At 42.1% G+C, this 13,638-nt stretch overlaps 1 protein-coding gene across 2 annotated transcripts in view; it reads left to right on the forward strand.

Moving 5' to 3' along the window:
- UST (uronyl 2-sulfotransferase) overlaps positions 1-13,638 on the forward strand; it is a 291,838-nt gene that overhangs the window by 101,597 nt on the left and 176,603 nt on the right. For both annotated transcript variants that reach the window (XM_072827353.1, XM_072827364.1), the window contains exon 2: positions 9,780-9,823. In XM_072827353.1, the coding sequence (XP_072683454.1) occupies positions 9,780-9,823 (44 nt within the window). The remainder of the gene's footprint in view (positions 1-9,779; positions 9,824-13,638) is intronic.

The following is a 13,638-nucleotide window of genomic DNA, read 5'->3' on the forward strand; positions in this document are numbered from 1 at the left end:
AGAGTAGACAAGGAGACCAAGCCTGAAAATACCATTTAGAGTGAACACAGGGTGTGTGGCAAGATTTTTATGTTGTGGAGTGAGCACCAGTGACCTAGGTCTATTCTTAACCTTCACTACTATTCAGCCTTAGGTCTTGGCCTAATTATTTGACCTTTTTGATTCAACTGTTTCCTCTGTAGGTTGAGGGGTTGGACTATATATCTGTAGTGATTTTCCTGTTCTGAAATCATATGATGTGTGTGTGTGTGTATGTTATGGGCTCTGACCCGTGTTGGCAATGATAGCAAAGCCCGAGAAATTCCAGACTTAGAGCAATGGCAGTTCAGTTGGACCAAAGCCCTTTTTCAAAACAGCACTCTATTTGATTGATGTTCTGTGTGTTTGTTAAGTAGAGTGGTGCATCAAAACTTTTCCAGTCATGAAATACTTTGAAAGTGATGAAGTTTTTATGATATGCTGAAGTAAACTGGTGTGGATGGGGGTTATCTATATGAGGTCTGATGAAAGTATTCATTATATTTTCTTTTTATTATATGATTATTAGAAAGACAAGATACAAAATATTAGATATTAAGTCATGGAAAACTTACAAATAGAAACATTTCAAATTTATCATTGAGAGTGATGAGTTAGTTTTTGGTTTTGATGAAAAATTCTTCCAAGCTCTTGGGATGCCTGGGTGGCTCAGTGGGTTAAGCATCTGCCTTTAGCTCAGGTCATGATCCCAGGGTTCTGGGATCAAGCCCCATGTTGGGCTCCCTGCTCAATAGGGAGTCTTCTTATCCCTCTCCCTCTGACCCTCGCCACCCTACCCTTGCTCTTTCTATGTCATTCACTCTCTCTCCCTCTGTCAAATAAATAAATAAATAAATAAATAAATAAATAAATAAAATCTTTAAAAAAAAATTTCTTCCAAGTTCTTGAGAATGACCACTGACAAGAAGCTTTATTCATATGAACAGGTGATTTTTAAAATGTAAAACCATTTTAGGAGCTGTGTTAATTCCTATTGCTGCTTTAACAATTTATCACAAATGTAGTAGCCTAACACAAATTCGTTATCTTACAGTTCATCTGAAATGGGTTCTAACGGGCTCAAATCAAGGTGCTAGCAGGGTGGCATCACTTCTGGAGATTCTAGAGGGAAATGTGCTCCTTGCCTTTTCTAGCTTCTAGAGGCTGCCAACGTTTCTTGACTTACCAATCTTTTTCATTACAAAGTCTTACGATTTTGACCCTCCTGTCTTTTATATGTGATTATATTGGGCCCACTCAGATCATCAAGGATCATCTTCTCATTTCAGAAATCTCTTCCTTAATCACACCTGCAAAGTCCCTTTGGCCATGTAAGGTCACATATTCAGAGGTTCTGCGGCATAGGATATGGGCAACCTTTGGAGGGGGACATTATCCAGCCTACCACACTACTCTTCAAAAATTTGCATCAGTTGTTTATCAACATCAAATGCCAATTCCAATTTATTTAAGGAATCAAGAAAAACTTCCTTTTCTGTAGTTGACAAATACAATGTTGATTTTTTTTTTTTGCAATAATGTGAATGGATTTCTAAATCCAAGCTAACTTTTTATATCAAGTATTTCAAAATAATGATGAATGCAGAAAGGTCATACACTCAGCATCCTGTGGCTGAGCAGGACCCACTAAAATAGAATGTCAGCTAGAAACAGACCCGAGGTAGCCGGAGGTTCTGAGGTGTCCCTGGAATCTGGGCCCCACCTAAGTCCTCACCTCCCTCCTACCCAGTGCTATGCTGGCTCCTTGGGCTCCCAGGACATTAGGTTCTTCAGCAGCCCACAAGGCCCTTCTCCTCGGGTGAGGTCGAGGGAGTGGCACTCTGCTTGATGGCCAGTCTAGCTGGTAAGTGCCAGATGTTGCCCATGGAGCTCAGACCCTGCTCTGCCTAGGCCATCCCTGAGTGGCCTTGGTTTGCCCAGTCTGAGGTGCCTTGGGAGCCAAAGGGCTCAATATCTCAAAGTACGCTGTGGCCCCCAGCATGGAGTCTCTGAGCAAGGCAGGGAATCAGGCAGCTGTGGCCACATCTGGGATCTTATGCCAATTTGTGGTGGGACATGGTGCAGGTCACTTCACCTTCCCGAGCCTTGGCTTCCTCTGCTGTAAAATGGAGATATGTGATGGTTGTCATAGGAACTCAGTAGGGTGAGGTCTGGAGAATACTTAGCACTGTGCTTAGATCAGTGTCAGTGCTAACCATTGATGATGATAATGCAGATGCTGATTTGTTTCATCCTTGTTTTGTTTCTCTCTTAATCGTCTGCATCCTGCCTGTCTTCTGCTATAGTTATCAGAAGTGCTTTGTGCAGTATGCATGTGATGGGAAATGTCCATTCTCACGGTGGCTATGTCCTGATATGAGAAAACTTACCTGGCTGCTCATTAGAGCATTGCCCAATGTAGGGCAGGGGCTGCCGTGTTAATCGGTGTGTTAGAGTTACATAGGGGGATCAGTTGACTGTAGTAATTACTTTGGGAGGAAAATCTAATGGAATGAAACAGAAATCCAGCATATTCTATCTCTCTTTGATACACCATTCCTACCTGGATAAGATCATATATGATTATAATGAATCCCTGAGCTAATTTGGCAATACATTCATATTTGTATTTAGGTTATTATAGCAGTAGTGCACTGATTGTTTGATTCCAAAGGCAATTTCCTTCTACAAATGTGTCCTTAACATCCTAAAATATATATTCAGATTTAATGGAAAAAAAGAGAGAGAGAGAGATGTACTATAAAACAAAGCCCTGTTTTTGAACCTGGGATACAAAGAGAAGAACATTAATATTCTATTAAAATGTATTAGAAATGGAAACCACTTTCTAAATTATACTTGATAACAGTTTAATTTAGATATGTTTTTCACTGTCTGGAATGCTCATTTTTATCATTTAACATCAAGATAGTATTTTCTGGATGTTTGTGCCTTTATTAACTGGTTAAGTAAACATTGAAATTTTCTTTTTTGAAAGGCATTTTTGTAAATGTATTTAAGTATTGATAGTTAATAAAGCCATTTGTTTTAATTTAATGGAAAATAATTTTATTAAAGCCTAAATAAAGCTGTGCAAGCAATTTTCCTCCATTACAGTGTCTTTGGGGCTGCGTTAATTATAATAAATGGAGCTATTGGAGACGTTTACTCAGCACACAAACTCCTCATTGTTAACTACGGCTGGTGTGTGCTGACAGCTGCCTCTTAGAGAAATGTAACCCATAGTTAATGGTGGAAAGTGTGGCATTAACATAATTTTTTGGCAAGGACAAAGCTAGGGTTGCAGTGTTGCCTTCAACAGTGACTCCTTCATTAACAGTGTCTTATCAGAGGCCCAGACTCCAGGGGGGTAGATGCAGCCATATGATTGTGTTGTAGGTAACCAGAACCTGAAATGACTGCTTCTAAATAAAAAAATGGAAAGGGTCTCAGTTGCTTATGAGTATGATTTTAAAAGGGGCCAAAGAAAGACTTTGAAAGAGTTGCTGGTGTTTGATCAAAATTGACAGAGTGTAGAGGCGGCTTTTTTGACATTGACACTAATGCATATTATGGTTTCTATAAGAGGGATTAGAATTAAAACATTTTTACTCTTCAGGGACCAATTCAGACAAAAATAGATTTGCTAATGTAAGACTTAAGAGTCAAGAATAAATTATATGCCGTGAAGTTTCTGTAAATTCATTTGCACATTGCCGAAGGTATTTCAAACAATCGGGGGAAGATCTTTGTGTGTTTCTGAAGACAGATCAAAGATAGAATCAGAAAGTAATAGAAAATATCAAATAATTATTTTTTGTTAATATTAATCCTTCCTATGATAAACCATTCTCCTGGCCTCAGGGTTCTCTTTGATTTCCTCAAAAATAAATAAAATTATAAAATTGAATATAAATGATAAAATCAGGTAAAAGAGATGAAAAGTTACTGTTCACTGAGCACTTACTACGTGCTGAGTAGGCAGTGTGCTAAATGCTTTATGAATGTCTTATTTATCATAACAACCCTGGTACTGCAGTTATTAATGTCCTCATCTTGCAAATAAGGACATTAAACCTCATGGAAATTCAGTGATATTTCCAAGACCATTCAATGACCAAAAGTTAGGAGTGAGATTTGAACGCAGGTCTTTTCCTCTGTATCCCCTTCAACCCCCTGTGTTACCCTTTGTCACCAGTGACTGTGCTATTAGCAGTATTTCTTCCTGAATACATTAAATGATTACCCTGGGCCTCCTTTCCACTCTTTCATAGAAGAGTGACTGTTGCTATTTATAATACCTGGCTAATTTTATTCAATAGTCCTTCACATCTGTGCCTCTAGAAATTTCCCCTCTCTCAGCTGTGTGGGTCTCTGTTGGATTTACCTGGACATGGCATCAAGCTCCTCTGTGCTGGCCAGGTTCCCTACACCAGGCCCACAAGCCTGCCAAGATGGGCACCTCACTGGGTGGGGACCAGGCTGTGTTTCCGCCTCAGATTCTCTGGAGGGTTCTCCTTCTAGATCCTGATGGTCCCTTAAAATGTGCGTATGGATCAAACACAAGTGTCTCTAGGCCTGACAGATTACCCTGTGGTTGTTTAAGTCGAGTGGGGTCTGGGAAACTCTGGGGATGGAGGATTATGTTTTTACTTCCCCTTTTTACCTTGAAACAAGAGGTTCCACAGGATGGCATGTGCTGTTGTTTATAGGAACAACAGCACATGTCCTGAGACTATAGGCTCTGAAAATTTATTTTGAAAAGACTTGTGAAGACCCACAAAAGTTGGGCAACCCATGTGGCTTAGGGGGCAATCTCTCTGCCCTGCACTACCTGTAGCAGCCCTCAGGCAACTTGTGAGTGGCTGTGGCCCTTTACAGTGTTATACAGCCCCAAGTAGGTGCATGCAAAGAACTGCCTGGTGACCTTCTTGAGGCTAGGAGTCCTTCTGTGACCATAATTCCCCTCCTGCATGGCACTCGTGTCATGCAGTCTCTCGGTAGAAACAATGGGGGTGACCCCTGATTCACAGCAGCCTGAATTTGACCTGTTATATGTTTTTTGTATATATTTTTATTGGAGTTTGATATGCCAACATATGAACACCCAGTGCTCATCCTGCCAAGTGCCCCCCTCATTGCCCATCACCCAGTCACCCCCACCTCCCACCCACTTACCCTTCCACTACCCCTTGTTCGTTTCCCAGAGTTAGGAGTCTCTCATGTTCTGTCCCCCTCACTGATATTTTCCACTCATTTTCTCTCCTTTCTCTTTTATTCCCTTTCACTATTTTTTATATTCCCCAAATGAATGAGACCATATAATGTTTGTCCTTCTCCAATTGACTTGTTTCACTCAGCATAATACCCTTCAGTTCCATCCATGTTGAAGCAAATGGTGGATATTCATCGTTTCTAATGGCTGAGGAATATTCCATTGTATACATAGACCACATCTTCTTTATCCATTCATCTTTTGATGGACACCAAGGCTTCTTCCACAATTTAGCTATTGTGCACATTGCTGCTATAAACATTGGGGTGCAGGTATCTTGGTCTTTCACTGCATCTGTATCTTTGGGGTAAATCCCCAGCAGTGCAATTCCTGGGGCATAGAGTAGCTCTATTGTTAACTCTTTGAGAACCTCCACACAGTTTTTCAGAGTGGCTGTAGCAGTTCACATTCCCACCAACAGTGCAAGAGGGTTCCCTTTTCTCCGCATCCTCTCCAACATTTGTGGTTTCCTGTCTTGTTAATTTTCCCCATTCTCACTGGTGTGTGGTGGTATCTCATTGTCCTTTTGATTTGTATTTCCCTGATGGCCAGTGATGTGGAGTATTTTCTCATGTGCTTGTTGGCCATGTCTGTGTCTTCCTCTGTGAAATTTCTGTTCATGTCTTTTGCCCATTTCATGATTGGATTATTTGTTTCTTTGCTGCTGAGTTTAATAAGTTCTTTTGAGCTGTTAGATTTTATTTCTGGAAAATGAAGTTCAGCCTGAATTGTGAAGGACATTAGTTTGTGTTTTATAGCTTAGGGATTCTCAACCCTGGCAAGACATTAGAATGACCTGAAGAATTTTAGGATATACTAACTGCTCAATGACTTGTCCCCAAATTAAATCAGACTTGCAAAGGTTGGAGTCTGACCTCCACATTCTTAAAAATCATGGCAGGCAAGGGAGGGTTGAAAACTAATAAGAGGGAGGATGGTGAGACTGGGAAGGAGGGGTTTGCACTGCTACTAGTGCTGCCAGTCATACCATGAGTACTGCTAGTAGTGCAACTAGTGCTGCTAGCAAACATACTAGCTACTTTCTGTGTTCTAAGCCTTTGTCATAGAATGAAAAGACTCAAGACATGAAAAGGAGGCTGGAGTCAGAGCTTTGAAGATATAGGTTACTTTCTGGAAAGAAATGAAATGACAGGCTTCTATTTGCCTCCAAAAATAAGAGCTACTGCCTCATAGGGTCCTGCCACCCAGGACCAAAAACTGGGGTTCCCAGGGCAAGTAGAGGTGGATGGCAGGTAAGCACGTGTCCTCAATCCTGACTCTAGATCCTTCATCATCCCTCCTCTACCTTTTCTTCCCAAATTTACATTTTGAGCTCCAAGCCCAAAGATCTGGAGGGCTTTAGTTTGACATCCTTCCCCACCTTGACACCTTCCATTGAATTCCCTACTAGGCAGAGCTCCAAGAAGCTCCTCTAGTGCCTGGGAGCCTGTTCAGAGAGGCTCACTTTGAATATAGGGCTCCTCTTTGATCTCCACAGCCAGTAAGTTACCAGCTTCAGGTCTGAAGATTCTGATGGTTTGGTTTACTTTACACTATGAAAGCATAAGATCCTAGGATGAAAAGCTCCACCTATATACCAGATAATAATACGGTTATACCCTAGGAGAACAAAAATTTGACATCTCCAACTAAAGAAAATTGTGGATCTTTTCCCTTTCTGCACCTCTGTTATTAGCACCAACATTTACAGCCTCTGTGTCCTAATAAACCTACCTATGGATGGGCAGTCAGAACTGCTGGTGGAGAAAACAACAGGGTCCGTGGCACATGTGCCAACACTGGTCGGCCCTGTTCCTCTCTCTGCAGAAAGAAAGAATGAGGGAGTGGGGAGGGAGCAGGGGAGAAAGGAAAGGATATTTTAGCCAAGCCTCAATGATGGTATTGGGGAAGAGCCTTTCTGGCAGAGGAAAGAACTAGTTGAAAAGGTCCCTAGGTGACAACAGGTTGAAGTGTTGTGGAGCTGAGAAAAGGCTATTGTGGTTGGCGGTGGGCATGGTTGGAGGACAGGGCCTGGGGAATGTGGGGGGGACCATCATGAAGAGTTGACTATTTTGTTCTTAGAGAAATAGATTTTTAAGCAGAGGGCTAACATGGCCAGATGGATAAGGTTATAAGATCCCCCTGATTGCTGAATTGGGGAGGGGAGGAAATTTGTAATCAGTGAAGAGACTCGAAGAGTTCTCCAAAATGGCCCAGAGGGGCTGGTGGAAAGTGGTCAGATTTGAGTAACATTTTGAAGGCTGAGCCATTGGGACTTGTGACTGGGTTGGTACAGATGGGGTAAGGGAAGGAGGTGGATCAAAGATGATTCTTGGGCTTCGGAGCCCATAGGGGAAGGGATGTGTTGTGTGACCAGATAAGAAATAGGGAGGTGGCAGTTTGGGTCAGGGGAGGAGGAGGGGAGGTAGAATTGCAGCAAATAAAGAGTTGTGTTTGGATTGGCAAATTGTGAGATGCCTGTAGACACACCCGCACCGAGGTACTGAGGAGTCAATGGGTAGCTGACTCCGGAGTTTGAGGGAGTCAGGCATTCAAGTCATTCATTTTTAGGAACTTTGTTTCTTATGGAAACTTCTAGTGTTTTAGAAACAGTTGTTTGAGCTGTCTTTGATACCTGGAGAACATCTCTGCCGTTTGATGGAATTTCTCATATACCTCCTGGGAGGACACATTCACAGGATGAGGTGATGAGAACCTTCTGCAGCTAGGTATACTGACTGCATTAGGTAGGAATACTTCTGGATATTTCTCTAGACTTAGGCTGTTGTTTATCTGAATTCTTTCATACACATTCTCCTTACTAAGTCAGATATAGATCTCACTTCCTCTTTCTGTGTCTTCTCAGTGGAGTGCAGCACAACAATTAAGATCAAACAAATTGTTAATCATTTTCACCTGTCAAGGTTTCCTGAAAATAACCCAAGCAAGAGCATGCCATGTGTTTGTGTTGATGTGTCTTACACACAAAAATTGGGCCTGTTGTCCTTTTACTATAGACAGCTAGCCCATTAGGGTACAGTCATTGTGGACATTAAGTGGGTGATAAATCAGTAGACTACAAAGTGAAAGGAATGCCTGATACCCCAGGATGGAAGAAGGAAAAAAAGCCCTATAGGCCCAAACCCACTTATTTGTTATGTTTGGGTAAGTTTCCCCATTTGAACTGTCTCTGTGTTAAATTCTACTTCAACCTTTTTTTTTTAAACATTTATTTATTTATATATTTAGTCTCTACACCCAACTTAGGGCTTGAACTCCCGACCTCGAGATCAAGAGTCACATGCTCTTCTGATAGTCAGCCAGGTGCTCCCTGCTTCTTTTAATTCCAAGTTCCTAAAAAAAGCACCTTCATCTACTTCAACTGGGACATTTACCTTATTCCTGAAGCTACCGTTCTCTTGGTAGCCTTGTGTTTACAATATTGTCCTTATGTTGTGTGAGAAAGGCTGGTTGTCTTCACTTTTTTGCAAAGATGGTTTCCCCTGACTGATAAGTATTATGTCCTTGGAGGGGAGACTTTGAATAGACTACACACATCCCTGCCCCTGATGGGCTCAAATGTGTTGCCAGGTGGGTGCCTGGGTGGTGGGGTCAGTGCTCGGACTGTGATGTCAGTACCCGGGCTCTGCAAAAGCCCATAGGAAGGCTTTTCAGATGCTCAGCAGATGCCCAAGCATGTTCTGCAAAAAACCAGTCTTCTGCCTTTTCTGCAGTTTAACAGGGGGCGTGACCCTGAGCAAATTACTGGATTTCTAGGCTTCTGTTTCCTCCTCTGTAAGCAAGGATAATTATAATCCACCCTGGAGATGTGAATTAGATGAAAACCTGGAAAGCACTTAGAGTACCTGCTATATAAAAGGAACTCAGGGGCCTTTAGTTTCCATCCTAACCCCTCTGAGTCTTTATTCATCAGGAAACAATAATCATGCACTCTGAAAAACACACAAGCAAGTAAGTGGCTATTCGTAAAGACAGATCAAGCTTCCAAAGCAAGTTAGACTGAAAAGATCAAGGGAAGTCAATAATCGAGACAAAGTGGAGAATAGTGTAGTGGTTCTCAAAGTCTGGTTCCAGGACTTGCAGCATCAGTACCACTTGGGTGCTTGTGAGATGCAAATTCTCAGAGACACTGAATCTGAACCTCTGGGATTGGACCCAGGCCATCTGTGTTTTAACAAGCTCTCCAGGTAATTTTGATGCACATGGAGGTTTGAGAACCATGGTCTAAACTCAACAGAGACTGGGTGAGGGATAGTGATGCATGTTTGTACCTGCTGCAGCTGTGTTTGAGCACAGTAACATCAACAAAATCCCACCAAACTGGCAATTAATTACCTATTTTCCTTTGGTACAATTATCAAAATAGAGATATATGTAGGATGCTTATTTTCAGTGAGTTTGCATTAAATTCACTTTGGTTTTAAAACCACTGATTCATCAACTTTCTTCTTTTTTTTCTCTCTAGGAAATTCCACATACTTGGATGATCATGGACCACCTCCTAGTAAGGTAAGGTCTTTGCTCATGATATAAATCCCCCTTTTCTTTTCTCAGTTCCTACAGCCTCCAACAACCCCAACCAGAGCCCTCCCGGCCCTGAATTGTTTACAGGAAAATAGTAGATGATAGATGTCAAGTTCATTTTTGACTTACAGGGAGGAGAAAAAGGAAGCATGTGAAGATAGCCAAAGTGGTGACGGAGGAAGGGCCATTATCTTATCCGTAGTTGTAGCTGTGCCAGGCATTAGAGCCTTAGGCTGACTTCAGATCTTTGGCAGTTTCTTTTTTTTTTTTTTTTTTTTTTTTAAGATTTTATTTATTCATGAGAGAGAGAGAGAGGCAGAGACACAGGCAGAGGGAGAAGCAGGCTCCATGCAGGGACCCTGATGTGGGAATCGATCCTGGGACTCCAGGATCACACCCTAGGCCGAAGGCAGGTGCTAAACTGCTGAGCCACCTAGGGATCCCCTATCTTTGGCAGTTTCATCCTGTTTGCTGCCCCATTTGTCCTCTCTGCATCCATACTGATGCATGATCTGATGCCTACAACCTGGCCTCTGGATACCTCTGGGTCTAGGGGCCAGATTTGTCTCTGCCCCTTTCTCCCTGGCCCACCTTAGTTGGGATACTCCATCCAAGGCTCAACCCATTAGAACCAGCCTTCTCTTTCAATGCCCTCTTAAGGGTGCCCTGACCTGGCCTGTGACTTGTTTTCCTATAAGCAGTTTTGGCCTGATTTTTAAGGGTCAGAATAGTCCAGTGACACGTTAGTGTGGTTCTCCGCCACTATTTACTTTCTTGAACTCAATGAACGCCAAATGTCAATATACCAAAAAATGAGAAAAATAAAGACAGTTTTGGATCACTTAAGATGATGACCTGCAAAAGACAGTTTTAAGTACCTAGTAAGGAGTAATCACCCACTAACCTTAGAGCCGGGAAGTTTACCCCAAAGTCAGTTTTTGAGCTTATGGGATTTGAAGAAGTACTCTACTATTTTTAAGACTATGAGCTTTGGAATAAGGTTTTTCTGGGTGCATCACCAGCTCTGCTACTTTCATTGTATGACATTGGACAAATTGCTTAATATTATAAGCATCAGTTTTCTGATTTGCAAAGTGGGATTAGCAACACTACCCACAGTATAGGACATCTAAAAGGATCGAATGAGCTGATACATAATATTCAGCACCTGGCATGCAGTAAGTATTAAATAAACAGTGGCTTGTGTTAACTAGACTGGAGGAACATTAAGATTATTGATGAATGGTCCAGTAGTATTTTTCACAGTTGTGACCGGCTCTACCACTTGGCTCACTGCATATATAATGGGTGCTTGTCATGCTGTGGGCACCAGGAATACAAATATGAAACCAAACGGGAACAACAGAACAAAATCACCCCTACCCTGAAGGAGCAAAGGAATGTGGAGGTTAGATACCGTCCAAGGATAAGAACCGCGTCTAGCTCATCTTGGCATCCTCACATCCTTGCAGTAGCACATTGTGACTATTCATTAAATTTCACTCAATTGGACCATGGAATCCAGAGCTGGAATCTGAATTAGGTCTCCTGGCTCCCAGCCCAGGTTCCTTCCACTCAGCCACTGTTCTCAAGCTTGAGCTTGTATCAGGGTTTCCTGGTGTCTTATTGAAACATGGATTACTGGGCCCAGACCCCTGAGAGTCTGATTCTGTAGGCAGAGGGTAGGACCTGAGAACTTGCATTTTTAACAAGCTCCCAAGTGATTTTGATGGTGCTGATCTCGGGATCATGTTTGTGAAACACTGCTTTAAAGGCCATTAATGTAAAGAAAACAATATCTCTGGACATTTTCTGTTTTTTTTTTTTTCTGCTAGCCTAAAGAGAGTGGTATGGCTTACTATAAAAAGGCTTCTTACTTTTTAAAATATTTTATTTATTCATTTGAAAGAGAAAAAGAGCACAAGCAGGGAAGGGGTAGAGGGAGAGGTAAAAGCAGACTTCCCACTGAGCAGGGAGCCCGACGGGGGGCTCCATCCCAGGACCCTAAGATCAGGACCTGAGCTGAAGGCAAATTAACCGACTGAGCCACCCAGGCACCCCATGACTATTTATTAATATAATGATGACTTGCTATTGTAACTCTTCTTACAGTGAAAACAAATTTTCCTTGGTTGGTAATCTGCCTGGGAGAAAGAATGAGTGTGGGTGGGGGAGAAGAATGGTATGGGTGGCCTGCTAGGTTCCTGCATCACTAACCGTACTCTCCCAAGTGGGAAGAGGTGAACCCTCCCCATGCTCTCGGCTCTATAGGAAAAGGGAGTCAGGGTGGCTCTTTGGGACCCATCAGCTGTTTCTTTCAATGGCATGTTGGGACATTATTTTGGGTTTCAGGTTTGATAAATGGGGTTTTATCTAGTTAGGAAACCCAGGCCTACTTTATCTAAACTTACCTTTATGAACTCAATCCTTGGTGATTGACTTGGGACTACCTCCTTAGTCTGCCTCAAGTTTCTTGCTGAGTTGGCCATCTTGCCTGCCTGTTTCTTTGCTAGTATCCTTGGTGCCTGGATTCTATGTTTGCTGGACTCTCTCCCCTTGATTGGGACTACTTCCTTAGTGGGCCTCGAGTCCTTGTTCTTGCTGAGTTGGCCATCCTGCCTGCCTGTTTCTTTGCTAGTATCCTTGGTGCCTGGATTCTGTGTTTGCTGGACTCTCTCCCCTTACCCCTGTGGAGCTTGCCCTGGCTCTGCCTTTTCCCACCACTGTGGTCCGGTCTCCACCTGTCCCTCTTCCTCCATCCCCAGCCAGAGCTCCCTGTGGCACACAGGAACGATCAGGTCATAGCAGATCATTTTAGACCACTTTCAGACTAAATCTATTTTTATCAATTCTATTCCAAGTTTGAAACTGTGAATATAATCTCCGTCAACCAGCAGAAGTTTATATGAGACAGATTCTTTTACTATAACTGTATTTTCATTATCTAGGAGTGGAGTAGCAGAACACTCTTTTGACTTTCTAAGCAGTAGCCAAAATAAGAAGAATATAAAAGTGAGTAAAAATAATGTTGGTACATTAACATCTTTTCATCCATGCTTATTACTTCTGCCAGGGTAGAAATGAATCCCAGAAGTGATAAAGTCAGACTTCCAGATAAAAGTCCATTGATTGTCCCCCTGAAGTGGGACCTTGATTAGTTAGATCTGTAGACTGCTGGGGTCTCCAGGGACATGGTGGCATCCAGAAGAGACAGACTCACACATGTGTGGCCTCTAGAATGAACCCCCAGCCTGGCACAGGAAAGCAAGACCAAGTGCAGACCCACCATTTTCATATTTGTTTAACATTCAGAAATAACTTTGGATGCCAAGACTGCAAGAGCTGTGATCTAGATAAAATAAGGTTTTTAAACCCTGAAAATGTTCTGAGGTTTACAGGCAAGTTCTCATTTTATTAAAAGTTCATTCCACAAGTTTCACATTCCACAAGTAATAGCCATTTAGGGAATGGGGTGTGTGCCACACAGCACACAGAGCCCAGGGCTTCCTTCTCGCCAGTATTTTCATAAAAAAGAACCCAAATGCCTCTGATTTTTTTTAACTTGTTTATAAAATCCACTGTAACCTCTCAACTCACCTCAGTTTTTAAGTTGAAGTCATTATTTAAAGGCAGATGTTAATATTTTCTTTTGTTAACCACATTTTACTACCATTTTGTGTGCACATAGAACACATGGCTGAAGGTTCGAGCCCTGCAAAGAATGAACATGTAAATCTCTATTGGATAAATTGGAAAGATATTCTTGAGAACAAAACCAGGCATACAACAGCCAAGATAGT

This window comes from Canis lupus, chromosome 1 (genome assembly GCF_048164855.1).
Source record: "Canis lupus baileyi chromosome 1, mCanLup2.hap1, whole genome shotgun sequence".
Lineage (NCBI taxonomy): Eukaryota > Metazoa > Chordata > Mammalia > Carnivora > Canidae > Canis > Canis lupus.